This window comes from Apis cerana, linkage group LG9 (assembly GCF_029169275.1).
Source record: "Apis cerana isolate GH-2021 linkage group LG9, AcerK_1.0, whole genome shotgun sequence".
Classification (NCBI taxonomy): Eukaryota; Metazoa; Arthropoda; class Insecta; order Hymenoptera; family Apidae; genus Apis; species Apis cerana.
In genome coordinates, this window is record NC_083860.1 from 2,417,772 (window position 1) to 2,437,332 (window position 19,561).

Here is a 19,561-nt window from a genome sequence, read left to right on the forward strand (position 1 = left end):
TTGTGTAGGTTAATTAATGTTTGCTTTACTCGCGTCTGTAGGCAATTATCTGGCCGGTACTCGTTCCATCTTATTAGCTACGTACGGATGACCTAGGACAGCCCTCCCTTCGAATCTCAACAGTGTCTTTTAATGGCTCGTAACCGTCTTTACGAGTCGGTCGATCCTCTCTTCGAAACTGTTTCGTTGAACGAATCACCGCAGAACGTGAACAGGCCGAATGAAATATTCGTTTCTCCAATGGTCATCAAACTGGTTCTCTTATCGATCCTATCCTTTGATGTGTTCAACCTCAAACTGGCTGTTGCTAGTGCATGTTGTACAACCAATAAATTTTTTTCTTTTTTTGCGACATGTCGAAGACCTTGAAGATTAACCTTATTGATTAAAGTGATATATTATACTTCTTTATCTTCGATGTAATTTATTAACTTAATTAAATAACGTGGTATTATAAGAAGATTAGACGATGAAAAAAAAAGTAATGGAATAATAATGTTTATAAAATGTATGGATAATTGGCGAATGGATAATTTTGAATATCATCATCATCAATTGTGATTGAGATTTATATTTACTTTCGTAAAATATATACTTTAATAACAATTATTGAAAAGAAAGAGATAATCTTCCAACATATTATCTTTCTAGAATAATCTTGCTCGATATCGTAAATATTCTTTAACGATAGAAATATCCGAGTCGAAGGAAATTATAGCTCTGTATAATTCTGCGCGGTGAAATAGAATGGGGACACAATTCAGAATTAAGCAATGGATGCGTGAATTACTTATTTACCGACACTCTCTGCTAACGACAATGTCGAAGCGCCTTGTTCCATTAGTCATTGAATGAAATTGCCAGCGTAGACCGACTAGGGAACAACGGTAACACTGTCAGGGAGCACCTCCATTGTGCGTCTCCATATCCTTTGATGGCGCTGTCCCGTGCATTGTGGATTGCTTTCATTTCACACAATATGTGACTGAACGTGCGGTCACTTGTATAGAGGAGACAATTTTGTTTTATACGACATTGATATCGTGTATAAAACTTTACCTCCATCGAAATTTTGTTTTCTTTTTTTTTTTTATATATGTATATATATTGCATTGTGATATTAATACAATCGAATCATGTTAATTGTTGCTTGATTGGTAAGTTAATTTTTTAATAACTCTTCATTTTCTGTTTTAACGATTTGATTTTATAAAATAGATTAGATTTTGGAGAGGAAAATAAGAAAGATAATTTTTGGAAAATTTTAAACTGTACGAATTTTAAATAATTATTTCAATATTCAAGAAATTCCATGTCGTTCAATTTCTGATTTTATAATATACGTAGAACACATATTTAAATTATGTAAATTATGTAGGATATTGTTAATATTGTTTATGAAAAAAATACAAATGACAAAATTTCAATGTTACGTTGAAATTAAAATTTCTTCATATAGTTTTTTACATTTACGATTATACTTCATGTTTATTTACATTTTCTCTAATAACAATATTAATTCATTAATTATGAAAAAAAGATGTCCGTTTCATTTTTAAATGTATCGTTTATATCTCGAAAAGTTAATTGGGTTTCTTCTTAGTACCATGCGTAATTTCACAGTTTCATGTTACAGAAGAATTAGTCGCGATTATATGGTTTAGTAACCGAGAGCCGTAGAAATTGTTCAAAGGGTCTTTTAACTTGTGAACCAGTGTGTGTGTGTGTGTATCCTCTTGTAGGCTCGACAAAGGTTTTATGTTAATCCTACAGCAGATTATGCATGGCAGCAAGTAAAACATATATTTCTTTCGCGTAAATTGATATTTAACGTTTAATTTTATCTTCCTTATGGTCATTTCTACCATAATAGATTTTTATTTTTACACTTTTTAATTCTGTAATTAAAAATTTGTAAAATGTAGCTTCGAAATCGGCAGGAATACCTAATATTCACTTGTTGCACATGAGATATCGTTTCTCGAAATTTAAATTTAATGAGCAAGCTAATATCGCCTATTAAATTTTGCTCTATCAATTGTTATCTATTTATCTGCTAATACGTTAATTATTAACTTATATATCTATTATATGGATTATTGTATTATATTAGTGATTAGTATCAATAATCATATATAATCATATAATCATAAACATATGTTTAATTATATTTTTATTCGAATAAATCTATCTAATAAGATTTTTAATAAAATTTCTTATATTCATATTAAAAAAAAATATAATGAAAATTCTTCCAAACGTAAATTTATCATTTAAAAAATAATAAGATAATTTTTAATCTTTTAAATCTGGAATTACAAAATTAGTTAATTGATTTATTTACCAATCAATTTTTAATTAATCAATACCAAGCATTGAATTAAACTTGAATTATTCACATTCTCAATTTTTTCAAAAAAAAAAAAAAAAAATAACACGATTAAAAATCAACTGAGTTCAGAATCGAGGAAAAGTTTTGGCAAAACTACTAATCCCATAAAACTCGAAGAATATGCAATAGAATATATTAAGGAATCTTATCGAGGTTAGATCTGAAGCATCGAACCAGATTCTTGCAGCGATATCTTGCAGCGGCCATCTTGAAAGAGGGGGGAGATTATTGAAATTGGACATTTCCCTAAGAATTAATATAAATTCATGCATAGGTTTAACGACACTCCGGGCCTGAGAAGGAATGCTCGCTTCTGCTTCTAACAATATCTGCATAATTAACGCAATCAATTGCTGAGCGCTGAGGCTGAGGGGGGTTGCGACTAATTTCATATTCCGGCCGAGAATTAAAAGCGGAAGAATAAGAGGAGGTGGAACGGGGAGGGGGGCATTTAACTGCGAACAAGTCGGCGTTCGCGTTCAATTTTCATTTCTATTCCGTGGAATTATATTTTCGTGCGATCTTATCTGCCTTTTACGACGTTTAATCATCAAAAACACTTTGCACAGAGACGGAGAAGAATTCTTATTAATGCTTGGAAACGAAAAGAATTCTTTTCGCAGAGGATGATTCGAGCCTGAAAATTAAAATTGGACATCACGGCGATATAATTGTTGTTAAATAGCAAGGGAAAAAAAAATGCTGTGTGTCAGCTTTTTGGTGATTTTAATTGGATTTTCACCAATTTTTATGTTCTCCATCTTTTTCGGATGAATTCTACTCGAGATTTATTTGTGATATTTTTATGCTAAAATATTATACAATTATTTATTTTAGATTAATATGTGAACTCATCATATCATATTCATTATTTCATACTTTTTTCCTTTTTCTAACAAAAATCTATAAAGAAAAATGTATATATATTTATTTAAAAAGGAAAGACTTTTGATTTTCAAATATCCTTAGAAACGTTCAACAAATCAAAATAAAAGATAATTGGATTCTATTAAAATGGTCAATATTTTTTTTTTGAAAATCTATTATTTAAATAAATATCTTATATATAAAATAAAAGAATTTTTTCATTTTTCAAAATTGCATTATTTACAATTAAATTAGAATTAAAATAGATTAAGAATAATCAAATAAAATTAAATAGACTAATTTTTTTTTTTTTAATTTTCATAATTATTATTTAACTGTATTCATCTATTTATAATCATAATCTCTTTATTTAAATACACATTAAAGATCAATAATTCCAATATTAAATTTAAACAAACTTTATTTCTTCTCAATATCGAATTAAAACAAATATTCTAAAACACCATTTACTATTTAATCGTAATAATCATAACATTCAAAATCTCGCAGACATCTAGCATCGACAGTCACATCTATACGAAATACAGACAGCAGCAAAGAAACGTTTCCATCAAGTCGGCGAACAGGACAATAACGGGAACTTCTCATTGCCGAAAAGTTTCTAAATTTTCGTCCATCTTGATCCCGTCGCGTTGCCACTTATAAAAATTAAAAAGAGCCTGTTTGCATCCGAGAGATTCGCAAAGACAACGTTTTGAGGCAGCGACTATGTTGTGCAATAAGAAGAAAACACGAGAGAGAAGAACAGAGCAAAGTCGAGGTCCAGAAATCTGACGGCGCTTTGGTCGCCTCCTTTTTAGTTGGTATTAATGCATGGACCAGTGTTACTAGAACTATCGTGTCGCGACAGGACACTCTTTCGCTTTCTAGGAAAGTTACAATGGCGGAAATCTCGCGCGAGAAACCGGAAGGAGAAAGAATACCGTGGAAAGAGACAAAGAGTTAGAGTTAGAGAGAGAGAGAAAGAGAGAGAAAGAAGCTGACGAGAGAAAGACAGAGGGGTTGCCTCGCGCGAAGCTGTTAGGTAAAGAGAAGGGAGAAAAAGGGAATTTTTCCGGGTGTACGTAGACGTTAGCACAGTTAGAATAGAGGAACGAGCGCTAAACTGACAATAGGACATTTTTTTTTAAAGCTGCGCTGCTACATTTAACAATGCTCTATGATCCACGACTGGATGATACCACGCTTTCTCCACCAGTTCAGTACTTTTCATTTTCCATGCTGTCTTTTCCTTTTCTTACAACCGTTCTCGTAGTACACTCGCTCAAACGCCCATCCAAACTACACTCCCGGACAAAATGATGGCTCGCCCTATGATTTTCATAGATATGTCTTTCCTCGAGACCAGTGGAATTTATCGGTGGTATTAAAAAATGAAATAAATTCAAAGCGATATATATCTCTCTAGGGAAGGAGGAAAAAAAAAAAAAGAATTTCTATGTGACGATAAATCGAATTTTAACAGAGGAAGGATGATACGATAGTTGGCGAGAAATATTGAAAACAAATTTTATTTTCCGTAGAATAACAGTTACTTTTACTTGAATATAGCAAAAATCGATAGTTTTTATTTCTCTTAAATTCAATTTGACAGACAATTTTTACGGATTCAAACTTGCGAAAAAAAAAGTCATTCTGAAAAAAAAATCTCATTGATCTGTTCTTTCTCTATACGTGCCTTTATATATCATGTAAATTTGTAAAAATTTGTAAAAAAAATATATCGCATCATGCTTCTTCTATGTTGTTAAAGAAGGAGTAGTTTGATGAAATTTTGACAAATTGCATCAATCTCGAAGAAAATCATTTTATGCTGGAGTGTATCACCTTTCTTGCACCGCATCGCCTCCTCTCTCGCACGCTCATTTCCCATTCAACGCCCCCTCACCGTCTTTCACTCGTGGTGCCCATCCATCCGGCAGAGAAACCCCGTGACAGTTTCCTCAGTTCCGTGAACGACTCGAAAACAATGGACAATGCATTTTTCTGATTAAAATTTAACTAAAGGATTCGAGGTATTTTGGGAATTATGAATGAGATAAATATTTGAATTTTAGTATTATACTAAGATATTTATCTAATCTTGAAATTTCTGATTTAATCTATTTAAAGCATAACAATAACAGGTTTGTTTGAAGGAAATGAAACCAATCTTTAAATTTTCACCATTTTTCTTTGTTTTTGAGTACAATTTTCATATTGAATATTTTTTTCGGCGAGATGATAAAAATTAAAATTTTTACATTTTGTTGCAAAGAAATTATATAACTTTTATTTTTTAAATAATTCTCATTTTATTCCATCAAAATTTATTAAGAAATAAATTATGACGTTTTGATGTAAATTATCGATATTTTTTTTAATGTTTAAAAATATATATATATTAAATAATAATATTTAAATAATGGATGGTAATCAAATAAATTTTACTAATTTAATAAAAAGAAAATATATTTAAATAATTTTCCCAATTTTGCTTCTGATTTTTTTTTAACTAATTTTATTTTTTAAATAAATTAACGATATATAATTAAATTGATATATATCGATATAAATTTTTCTTCATAATCATTAAACTTTCATTACATCATTAAATCATTAATAATAATTTTTTTTCTTCTCTCGATTGATTTTTTTTCAGCGAGACAAAATAAATCTTTCGAAAAACTAAATTCAAATGGTTACAATCGTAAAAAATCATAAAACTGCAGAATCACGGGGAATGAGATTTTAGAAATATTATATATCACAGGAAACCTCTCTCTCTCTCTCTCTCTCTCTACATCTTCGAACGAGGTCAAGCGAAACATATGTTTATACGAATATTTTTCACCGCTTTTAAACGTTGAAACATTTTCCACTTACTATGGTGGCATTCTTTTTAAAAAAAAAAAAAATCCATAAATTACGAGTTTTTCATACCTTCAGCGAATACTGAAATAATTTAAAGGACATTTTGATTAAAATGCGAGAGACCGAGAGAGAGAGAGAGAGAGAGAGAGAGAGAGAGTCGTGTAAGATTCCGCCATCTCGCCAAACGCGAAAAAAAAAAGACGGAAAAAAGAAGACGGTCTATCACATCGCAGCATCAGCAAACTTTCTTCTTTACTTCTTTTCTTTCTATCATCTTTTTTTGGAACATCCTTAACTACCAGGTTTCGTAAACACGCCACAGCTCTATGGACAGAAAACTTGAGGAAAGGAGGGGGAGGGGAGGCCTCGAAGGCCTTTGTAAAGGTACGAAACGCGGAAGAGGAGGAGAGAGAGAGAGCGTAAAAAAAGGACAAGAGGTCAAAGTGGAAGGAAGGAGAAGAAGGAAGACGGATGGCGAAGAATAGGAGGGTCGGTTGAGCAAGTAGAGATTAAGGCGGCCACTCCTAAGCCTGACGCCGAAAATCCTTGCGACGGGCAAGACTTTCGTCGTGCTGGAAGAGGAATGGAACACCTACCCACCTACCATCTTTCGCTTTCGTAGTTGCACGCCCTCTCCTGGACCAGTCTGGTGCGCATTACTCCCCGACCTTCGCTTCATCCCTTTCGAGTTTTCTTTTACTTCGTGTCACCTTTCTGCCAAAAATCACGGCTCCTCGTGTTTTCGTTTACATTAATGGCCTCTTGTCTGGAGTGAAATGCCCCTTGGTAATGACGCGGAAATTTTGTGGAATAACACGCAAATAAAAAATAATACAATAGTTGAGAAATAATAATCTTTGATCCATGATAATCCATTGATGACGACGATGATTATTATTGTTAAGTTTAATGTTAAGTTTAATCGAATATGAAAATAGAGAAAAAACAGATTCATAAGATTTTCCTACATAATTTCAAAATATTGAAAATACTATAAATTATTCATGACATCAATCATGCGTTTTATAACGATCCTTTTGTCGAACGGATAATACAATGTTTTCGATCAATTTCTTGTAAAAAGGAAATCTTCCGATATAAACGATATAAACATTATTCTTTATGCATAAACGTTATATATCAGATTTTTATAATAATAGAATAAAAAAGTTTGTATTTTAATTTGAACATAGTATAAAATTGTAATTTTTAAATGAAATTTTATAACTTTATAACATTGTATAATCTATAGTAATTTGCAATAATTTAATTTGATTTATAAAAGAAATTAGAGAAAAACATATTTTAAATTTGCAAGAATATTCGAGAATTGTATTATTATTGAAATATATAAAATATTCAAAATAGAAACATCATATAAATTTGAAAGCAAATTTATCATAAATTTTATTCTACTTTACAAAAATATGAACGATTCATTTTCACCTCTTCGCAATTAAAACTGTTTCTTAATCCAATTTTACATACATGAAAAAAAAAATAAAATCCCTTAAAAACCTCTTTCAACGAGAAGAATTTTCTCACTCAAGTTAACAATACAATTATCGCCCGTGTATTAAAAACGAAGATAAAAGCACCAAGTCGTAACTGTTGAATAGGATAAAAGTTTCAGAAAGAAAATTTGGCAGATTTTTGACACGCGGCGTATGCTTTACGATTCATAAAAGGGAAATAACCGACATGGAAGTTCGAAACAAGTTTCTCCAGTATTCATAAAGTTGGGGGCCACGTATCACCGGCTCGATTTTCCACCTGTCTCGTCCCGTTAAAACACTTCCTGTCCTCTGTACCGTCCAATAAAATCCGATAAAGAGGGAGGGAGACAAAGAGAGGGACAAAGAGAGAAAAATAATAAATCCACGGTTCGTTGATATTTTCGTTGTTTACTCTCGTTGCTTCTCCTCCCTCCTCTCCCCTCCCCCCTCTCCCCCTCTCCTCCGGTACTCGATTAACGATGAATTTGAATGACGTCTGGCGGCAGAAGATCCCGATTTTCGGCTCACCTCGATTTTCGCGAAATACATTTCGCAATTGACGAGCGAGGGAGAAAGAGGGGAGCCGAGTCGAGCAAATGAAGTATATGTAAATAATGAGGGTGGGAATGAATACGTGGAGGCTGTGGCTGCACTAATGGCGGGTGCAACGGCCGTTGAAGGGCTACCCCGAAAATAATTCCGTCCTCTATCCTATACCAAGAGAATCCCCCTCAGGCCGCCCAATTATCGTGAAACGCCTACCTACTACTTCGCGCTTCGGGCTTAAGCAAATGAAAAGCGATGCTTGTCCGTAGACAATACGGCCGGCGATAAATCTTGGCGAGTGTAAAAAAAAAAAAAAAGAAAAAGAAAAGAAAAATCGTTGTTGCTTCCAAATTTTCTTTTTGCATTTTTCTCCTTTTCGCCGTCCTTCGCCGTATATTTTTTTTTGAGAGAGCGTGGAGAGAGAGTGCGATCGTAGAGTGCGGGTGTATATTTCGAATTGTGGATAATTGAACAAGGGGATGATATTGGGGATATATGTAATGATGAAAGAAAGAATACGATTTTTTTGTTCGAGATTTTGTTTTCGAATGAATATATTTGAGAGAATTAAGAAAATTAAGAATATAAATAGATTAATTTTTAATTGTAAAAGTTAATTATTTTATATATAAGTGAGTATAAAATATAGAAATTTTATAGCTTCTCAGAAACTAATTTTTAAATGAAAAAAAAAGAAATTATTTTACTATATTATATTATACTATATTATATTATAAAAATTTTATAATGATAAGATGAATTTTCTTATCTCTTATGCAAGTAATAAAAACAGATATAATAAAGATATATTTAGAGAAAAAAAATTAAATAAAAGGAAATGAATAAAAATTTATATTCTGCATTTTTGAATTTAATTAAAACGATACAATATATAATTTTTCTTGATTAAAGACAACTATTGTTCAACTATTATATTTAAATATAATGTGATCGTAATTTATATTTTTCCTTCGTGCTAATCTCTTCTTTCCATTAACTCTCAATTCCAAACTTGTATTGGAATGGAAAATGGGCGACAGTTGAAAAATTTGTATAGAATTGAATCGGCCCAAATTTAACAGAAACAGTATTTCGAGCACTCGCTGGCGATGCGATGAAACTTTTTCAAAGCGAATCAATCTACAACCTACGTGCATGACGATCGAGCGAAGATTGTGAAAAGAGGAAATCTAGAGAAACTTAGGCAAAAGTAGCAAAAGGGAACGACGAATCGATTCTAAAAAGAAGGAAGTCAGTCGTCTAAGACTACGGCGGTTAAACTCCACGAAGAAGTAGTAAATGGCGAGGGAAATCTTGACTTTTCAATTTTCTTCCATTCTCTTCTATATATCCACTTCTTAGCAATCAGTTGAGCTAAACGATTACGATGTGTCAATAGAATTTATTCTCATTCAAAATTGTTGAGAACAATGTTTTAATTATCATGTATTTTTACGAATGACAAATCTATCTCCATAGAATCATGACTTTATTCCAATTTTGTATCAGAATATTTTGATTAGATTAACGACATCAAGAATAATTTTGAATGCCATTTCACAAAATCGATGCAGAGATTTTTAAGAATAATTTTTCTTTTTTTCAAACAACTACAATGATATTTAGTTATTTAATAAAGTATGAAGTAATTACACGACGAATTTTATTGTTGGATCTCGTCTGTTATTTTTTAAAAACAGTCATATGGAAGAGGTGGAAAATGACATTTTCATCCTCAATAGCGATTGACGTGTCATAAACCCATGTCACAGCTCACGAGCAATTCGTAGGCGTGAGGGTCGCTTCCCCTTGAGCCTAGTCCCCTCATTTATCTACACCATCCTCCTGCTAATCTCTCAGTTATCAACATGGGCAAATGTTCGGGCTGTTAGCCACGTCAGCACCTATTTTTTCACAATTTTATACATATTGACACGAGGTTCAATAGAGATTTCAACTACTGTTCGCACTCATATATTTTTAATATCAGATAATCATTATTTGCATGAGATATCGCAATAAATGTAGAAAAAAATCAACAAAATTGTAATTCTATGCGAAAAAAAATAAAGAAAAAACATAGAACAATAGTTTAAAGTTTTCTTTTCGAGTTAATCAAGCTTGAAAATTGAATTTAAAGTATCACACATGAATTTGAATAATTTTTTGATTGGACACGTGCAAACGATCGACAAGTTCTTCATTCGTGAAAATCAACTTTAAACATTTTCAGTCGAGAACTCTTCAGACTACGAAGAATTTTAAATTCGATTCTTTTGGGAATGTTCAAATGAAAAAAAATGTTTTAACTCGCATTACATGCAAGATTTTACACATCATAACCGTTTTAATTTTAACGATTTCGTGAAGTATGCTTGAAAAATCAGAAGAATTAAAAATAAAATTTTGAGGTTATGTACGAGCATTTATTCTTTATTATTTATGTGATATTAAACTAATATAGATTATTATAAATATTAATTAATATGAATAAAAAAATCTAAAATATAATCAAATGTACATAGAAAATGAAGTTATTTAAATAAAGTGAAATAAAATGAATTGCTCTAATAAGAAATTAATATATATTCACATAAAATGATAAGTTTTCAAGTTATTTTTTTTTTATTTGCACTACGATTACTGAGATATCTTGTATAACTATTAATTATTCACCAGTGTTTACAATTTTGATTACTAACGTGGCGTTGGTGTCCGATAGGTAAATTTACTCAATTACGGTCTGTAGCAGAATACAGTACACTTACAAATCCAAGCAAACCAACGTAGTGTAATTAGAAATTCAGGTAGATCTACTGTAATATAATATTAAATTCTACCGTGGTATAATTAATTTCAGTTTCATTTTACATAAATACTAAATTCTATTGTAGTATAATTAATTTCAATTTCATTTTATGTAAATAAATTTTATCTATTAAAAAATAAATGAAATTTTGTCACTTATTTTCAATTACTATGTTGATATTGATTTCAAGTATAAATTTAAGTAAATCTTATTTAATCTAAATATAATTTTAATATAATCTACTGCAATATAAATTCTATTATAATATAATTAATTTTAATTTCATTTTATACAAATTGCCATTAATAAATTATAAATAATATCATTTTAAGAAAGCTTCAATTGGAAGATTCATTTATTTTAAAATAAAATCAAGTTATAATATATTATATTTATAATGAAAATAAATAATACAGCTTTGATAAATGAAAAATTAATATTATTTTATATAATTATATCATTATTTTTTTTATTTAACGCCAAGGAATCATATAACATTTTTTTTTCTTTTCTTACAAAATTTCTTAAGTGATAAAATCATTGAAAGTACAGACAATATTAGATATTTTAATTTTTGAAATTAAATTTTTAAACAATATTATCTATAACATAATTTAATATCTCAAAAAGAAACCAAGAATAAATAAAAATGTAAATTTATCATTTATCTTTATTGCAGAAATTAATCCCTCAAGTATAATAAAAATAAATCTCATCGATCATTTAATCCTTACAAATTAAAAAAAAAAGGAAAAAGAAAATTAAAAGAATAAAATTAAATTTCAATTGTTACTCTTCATTAAAAAGACAATATTTGCAATAGTAAAAAGAAGACAGTTTAAGCCCCTTTATCTCTTTTAACATCGGGTCGCCGCTTAAAGGATCGTTTCGAAAAATATCCTTTCAAAGGTATCGAATAACCAGGCAACAGTTCTTCCCTTAAAAAGGAGAAGTATCGAACGATAAACTCGTCAAAGACTGTTCAAATAGCACATCGACGTGAAGCAGAATTGAATCTGGTCGTGTCCCGAGAAGATCATCCGGTTTGATAAACGAAATGCTTTAATCACCCCTCGATTATCCGTTCATGGATGAAATTTTAATTTACGAAGGGGGTTGGGCAAAGTTCTGAAGAGTTACCCCCGGAAAATTCGCTCGCTTTATGTACTCGCGCCTCGAAAACTTTCGGTTTGACCGTTAAGCCCTCACGAAGAAGAAGAACGATAGGAAAGTGGATAAGGGATAAAGGGGAAAAGGGAGGGAGAGTGGAAGAAAGGGATGGAATGGGATGAGAGGTGAGGAGAAGTAACGAGCAATGGGCACGTCATATCAAACTGGTGGATTGGAATTCTAATTAATACCCGTGGATTATGGATAAAGATGTAAAAGGAGTGGGTTGGACGTGAAATAGGAAGAAAAGATGGTTATGGAAGTGTGATTCGTTCTGTCTCTTTCAATTCGCTTCTCTTCGCTTCTCTCCCTCTTTTTTAATACATTTTTCGATTATCCTTTTATGTGAATGTCTCTTCAATATTCTGCTCTCTTTGAAAAGTTAAAAATAACACGTTACACGATATATTTGTATAAAAATAAGAATAATTAGAACACTGTATATTTTTTTTTATCATTCAAAGTGAAGTTCGCATATGTTCTTCTGAGTGATTGTAAATGTATTTTATGCTTCTTTTTTACAATTCATTTTTATATTTTCGCGCACCATGTGTATTTATTATAAAAAAAAATAATTATTCTAATTATAGAAATAGTTCGAAAGAAAGGAGACAATTTAGGAGATGATAGGATCGAATAAGAATCGAAATCCCATCGTAATTGTTTCATTTTGTGTTCTTTATTAATCCGAAAATTTCTCGTCGATTCCCTGAAATGGAGCATCTGAAATGGAAACAGTACTATATTTACACTGTGGAATTTTTTTTTTCTTATTTTTCGATACTAACAATACTGCAGCAATTTTTTTTTATTGGATTCTGTCACTGATATTATTAATTTAAACTTTTACGATTGTACGACTCGTGGTTTGTACGCAGCAACAACAACTTCACTGCACTTCTTTCCAGCCAATAATTCAATAATTCCTTTTCCTGTTATTTTTAATTATATAGAATCTGGAACAAATCTGATAATCAAATATAGCTTTTCCGTGAAAAAAATAATTTTATCACAAATGGAATAAGATGACTTGTGATCTTTTGGAAAAATAGTGAATCAATAGATTTTTAAAAAAAGTATTGTGATTTTATATATTATCTTTTTCAAAACTTTTCTTTTAATCTTATTTTAATTTATTCTTTCAAAAGATGGCGAGATATTCTGTTTCACTCGCGACGACAGTTAGAAACAGAGATGCCTACTAAAACTGTCGCTGCACATGAACAAGTGCATATGATCGTAAAATTTAACCAATACAGAATACTGTCATCTACACAACCAATAAAAATTGCTGTAATGTTTCTGACATAGAAAAACGAAACATATTTTACGATCTTTTTATACATTCGTATGTATCGTATGTGAGTATCTTGAATTTCTTTGGATTGTTGAGGGCGAAAACAAAAATTAAGACTCATTTATGCTACAAGCAATTGAAATTTGCATTAGATGAAGAGAGAAAGAACCAAAATACTACGATGGTGTGACGAAGATAGTATGATCTCGTTCTCTTTTTTTATCCAACACAAACTTCGATTGTTTGCAATAATTTTTAATCAATAATTTTTTATATCAATTATATTAATATTTATACAATATTATAAATAATTACAAATTATAAATCTTTATTTTTTGGAAATCTTAACTTCTATTTATTTTCTATCTTTTCAAAGAAAATAATAATAGCAATTTAAAATGTATTAAATGCGTTAAGATTAAATAATATGTAATAGCAATAGAGTTATTTTAATTACAATGAATTCCTTCAGTTCATTTAATCTTTTATAACAATAAACATTAGAATAACAAAACAATAAACATTGTATTATTTTTCAAAAATATAATATAATATATATATACTATTTTTTAAATTAAAATCGAAAAATTATTCCTTTTTTTAAGAAACATTTTCATTTTCAGCAATATTTTCAATGTTATTGAGATTAAATAAAATCGGTTAAATACAAACTTAAAATATCGATAATTTTTAAGAAACACTGGAATAAATTGTACTGTCGTAAAAATTTCGACATTTGACACTCTTGTATTTGACGAGTTCATTTCAGTCTGGATTCATTGAATGTCTGTAAGCCAATACGTATTGCATGGTACCGGTGCACGCTCTGCAGATCCCATTGTATGCATTATTGACACCTGCGTTTATCTGACAGTACAGTTACGATCATAAATATTGAAGAGGGTAGATCTTGATATTTCGATCTGTCGTTTTGATTGATTCAACGTGCGAGCTCGAAACTACTTATACAATGCTGCATTTGTATCGAATACTTTTATTTCGAATAGTATCGTCTGATTTTTAATATCGAACAAACACATTTGAAAAGAATTTTAAAATTGAAATTTTACAATTGACGCTTTAAAATTGAAACTTTTATTAATAATTAATATATTTTTTTTTAATTTTATTTTATTTAGTTTCATATTTTGCTTTACAATGAAAAAGATATCGGTTCCAAATAATTTGCATTACATTTTTCCAATTAATAAAAAATTCAACATATATGCACGAAAATAAAACAATTATTGTAAATATATATTGAATTTTTATTTAATAATAATAAAATAAATGACGCAAATAAAATACCATTGAAAAGGATTAAATGACAGAATTTATAAAGAATAAAAATGGATGGAAATGAAATTATTAAAATATTAAAAAATAAAAATATTTTTATGTTTTAGAATTAGTTTATTAGAATTATATTTTAAAAATAATGTTATAATTATTGAAATATAAATAACAATATCGTGTCACAGGATACTTAATTGCACATGAAAAATTAAACATAATTTTCTCAAGTATGATTTTATAAATATTTTATTTTTTCTTTCAAAATATTTTACATATAAAATTTATATATAAAAATATCTTCTATCTGTATTTTTTTTGTATTACATTTTGAAATATTTTTATATTATTTGATTTGATTTATTTTATATAGCAGATGTGCATTTTATGTTATAAAAATTGAAAAAGTTTATATAGATTTCATTTTTGAACAATTACAAGTTTAACTCAACTTTATTGTATTCTATCAGGAATTAATCAAATTTTATAAATTTTGATTTTGTTCTTAAATGAAAATAAAAAAATGTATCATCTTCAAACCATTCATATATTCCTTTGATAGATATTCTTTAGAATAGAAGCATCACTTCATTTATTTTAATCATGAAATATATCAAGATTGTCATTTAAATAATTTCAATTTTTTCAATTTTTTTTCAATTTTCGAATTATGTAAAAAAGTATTTCTAATAATTAAATATATATTTAATACTATATACTTTTTAAGCGTTTAACTTAAGTTCAAGTTAAGTTGGATTTATAGCGCCTGAGGAATCATAGTAGCTATATTTATCTTATCTCTAGAGTATGAAACACCCAAAAGATGGCACCCTAGATTAATATTGGCAATATCAACGTCATTTTGATAATATTTTACAGGACATCCAAGAGATAGGGTGAATAGAAATAAAATATCCCGCAGGCATTAATATGGATTAACTTTGAATTGGTTTGAATGAGAAACTTCATTTTCAATAAATTTATGTAAAGTTTATCTTTCCTATTGATACAATGTAAATAATAATATACTGAATAATACATAATTAAATAATATAAAATGTTTTTAATGTTCGATTGTTTTTTGTAATGAATATAATATTTAATATAATTTATATAATTTTTTATTTTTAAACAAAAACAATAAAAAAAATTCGTATAAACGTATATTTGTTTTCGAACGAATTTCTTCTAATAATTTCTTCTAATACACTATATCTATTTATAAATGGTGTTCGAAATAATTTATGTATTTCAATACAAGCTCAAGAAGAAATTTCACCATTTACTGTTTTAGCTTCTCCATTTTTTCAACTTATTATTTTGTAGATAATTTTTTAAAAACTTTATTCAAATATTTCAATACTATTACTAGTATTTATGCGTATTTTTTAATAATTTTTACTTTTCGATAAAATTATTTTAACATAAAATTTACTATAAATAACTTGAAAACAAAATCGAATGTAGGGCATATGTTTACACGAATTTTTTTTGTTTTATTGTTTTCATATATAGAGTTATTTTAATAGGAAAGATAGTAATACATATTTTACAAAGTAATGATGCATTTATCAACAGCAAACATATTCGAAGTTTCGAGATCCCTTAATATTTAATACAAATCGTATTTAAATGTAGAATATATCTAAGATAAAATGGTGGAATATCCGCCAGTCTGCAAGGTAGCTGGGCATATGGATGACGACGCTCGGAGTGTAAATAAAAGGAGACTCACGCCAGACAAAGTATTCTCCTTCATCTCTTTTCCCGCGTTTTCAGTTCCTCTTCCCGTCTTTCTCTCTTTCTTAAACTTATGAAAGGAAAGAGCGAAGCTAGGCCCTTCAATGGACGGTACCAAGCCAAATCGAGAGCCAGCAAAAGTGGAATTGTGAAATATTAATGCGACTTCCTACAGCGTTGTACGTTGATCCTCTGCTCTTCTCCTTCTTTTTACCCACTCTTCTTTTCCCGCTGTTTCTTTTTATACCTTCTCTGTTTCCCTTCTTTCATCCGTGCTTTAAACATTTTCCACCGCTCTCTGCGCACAGCTATCTTTTCTCCCTTATCGTATAACATGCCGACACACGAAACAACGAATATCCACGTGCGAGCGATATACATCTTCAAGAAGTTACGCCCGAAGAAATGAATTCGTAAATCGATCTGGATTAGGGAAAGGAGAAAATGGATGTTCTTGATGTTTTGGGAATGTAATTGAAGTAAGAACTCTCTTCTTCAACAATTCGTTGATTATTAAATTTTAAAGGAACAAATGTATGTGTGATTTAATCTATAAATTATATTGTTTTAAATAACATATTGTTTTTATTTTGTAATTTTGTGTATAGAACTTTTGGATTCTTCTGAAATACAATTGAGATATTATTTCAAGAAAAATCATTTATTTGACAATTATTTGAAATAATAAATATTTCTATTAATTTGAAATAATATTTTAAATAATGTTATTTATATTATTATTATATTATGGAATTAGTTTGTAATGTACTATATAATATAATTCCATTTGTTTGGAATTATTTTTACGATTGTTTTGCCAAATTTGAAATAAAAGAATTACAAAATAATACATTAGGTATCTAAAATTATATTATACTATCAAATGAATCGATATTATATTTTCGGATAACAAATTATTGACTTTTGTATATTTATTTATTTAAAAAAAAAATCATTTTTCTAATTTTTACAGCAATTATTCCACCAATAAAAAAAAATTTTACTTCTCCACTAATAAAACTTTTCTTCAAAATTATAAATTTCAATATAATCTTTACAATCTTCAATATGTATATCTTCATAATTTAGATCACTTTCCTTCATATTCTTTAATCTTTTTAATCGAGTATAAATTACATCGTAAAACTTTTAAGCACAGATATATCTCCTTTTTATCGTCTATAAATATACGATCATATTATATTATCGTCATTAATATCGATTATACTCGATGCTCAGCTCACGTTTCACGAATCGAGTTAATCAGGATTTCGTGAAAATGAAATATATAGCAATTAATGTATCACATAGTTGCGTTTCAAAGGCACCCTACTTGATGTTTCGTCTTTTTCGAATGGCTGCTTCAGGAAGGTGAGAGGGGATACTTAGAGGGGCTGGCTTCAAGGTATGCAGACCTCTTCAGAACGCATTACGGAGACGTCCTGGAACCGCTTGAGGAGCTACGCCGCCGTGAAACAAATGCTTCTCCCAGAATGCCCAACACTCAACTCACTACCAGTCATTCACAGCCCATTTACGTGCCCGGGAAATACTCGGTGAGTAAATCCGTCTTTTTCTTTCTTTTTCTCCTGATTTTCCTTTGTCCTTTCTATTTATCTATCCTGTCTTCTTTCTCTCTGTCTTTTTTTTTGTTTCATAATTTTATAAGAAGCATCTGATACGATAAAGAGCGTGAGTGAACCAATATTGTCAACATGAAATATTGTCAACATCTTACATACAATCAATTTGTATCTCATTTTAAAACGTGAAATTTATGCAACTTTGAACTCTTTTTTTTTTTTTTTCAAATAGAAAAGTAAAAATACCTTTATTTTGGAAAATTTGAAAAATTTAATTTGTTATAAAGATATAGAAATTTTTTAATTGAATTTACAATAGACGAAAATTAAAATCTCCTCTTTATAATGACTTAAAATTTATTGTAATTTTTTTTCTCAGAATTTTTATTACACTTAAATATTAGAATCAAGAAACGTTAAATTTTTAACGTTTTTTTTTTTCAACTGAATACTGACTTACAATTAGAATCAGATTAATTATGCAGTTTGGATAATTACTTCTAATGACCTTGACATATTTAAAAGTGTTTGTTTAAAAGTCATCCTAATTAACTTTTATTATTTGTTAGGAAGTCATTAGTAAAAAAGATTTAAATATGGCAATTATTTTTGTAGTGAAATAGAGAATATTTATTTTCAATCCTCATTTTAAAATGCTGAAAGATGTGTGTGTGTGTGTGTGTGTGTGTGTGTGTGTGTGTGTGTGTGTGTGTGTGTGTGTGTATGTAAATAGTATTTCTTAATATTTTTCATTTATATTTTTATATCAAGAATTTTTACGCATAATTATAACTTGATTAATTATTTAGTTGAATTTAATTATGTATTGAATTTTTAATATTTGAATTTGATACTGACATAAGTAAAAATATATTCTTTTATTTTTTTATAATGTATATTAACTTAATAATTTATAGTATATTTTATTTTCATGATTATTCATATTGCATACTTCCTTTGAAATATAATATACTCTTTTAGAAGTTTGAATGAATTGCTGTTATTAGAATAATTAGATATTTTAATGAAATATTATTATTTTCACTACTGTAAATCTAGAATTTCATTAATATTTAATTAATAAAAATATATACATGATACTACATATATTAAAATCAAAATTATTGTAACTAATTCCACTCAATTGAATATAAAATTAAATATAAAAATTAAATTTTAGAATTAAATATAAAAATATTTTGTACAACTAGAAAATATATCTACTCATCATTATATTTATTGTAGTATTAGTTAGATCAGTTATACTTAGATCAAGATATATTATATTTCATATTTAGTAATATGAGTATGATAATTTTATATTATGAAAATGAAATGTATAATATATTAAATGAAAAATGTTACATGAAAAATCAAAGATATATTTTTAAAGTCTTTGTAAATTATTGTTAAACGTAGTAGTAAATTTTTATGGAAAGGAAATCAATTTCGAGTTTTATTCAAGTTTTATTTTTCGTTTGGGGAGATTTAGAG

At 28.7% G+C, this 19,561-nt stretch overlaps 1 protein-coding gene across 3 annotated transcripts in view; it reads left to right on the forward strand.

The window, feature by feature from the left end:
* Nucleotides 1-19,561, forward strand: part of LOC107995988 (SAM and SH3 domain-containing protein 1) — a 468,575-nt gene that overhangs the window by 357,743 nt on the left and 91,271 nt on the right. For all 3 annotated transcript variants that reach the window (XM_017053828.3, XM_062079882.1, XM_017053837.3), the window contains exon 2: nt 17,852-18,040. In XM_017053828.3, coding sequence (XP_016909317.1) covers nt 17,852-18,040 — 189 coding nt within the window. The remainder of the gene's footprint in view (nt 1-17,851; nt 18,041-19,561) is intronic.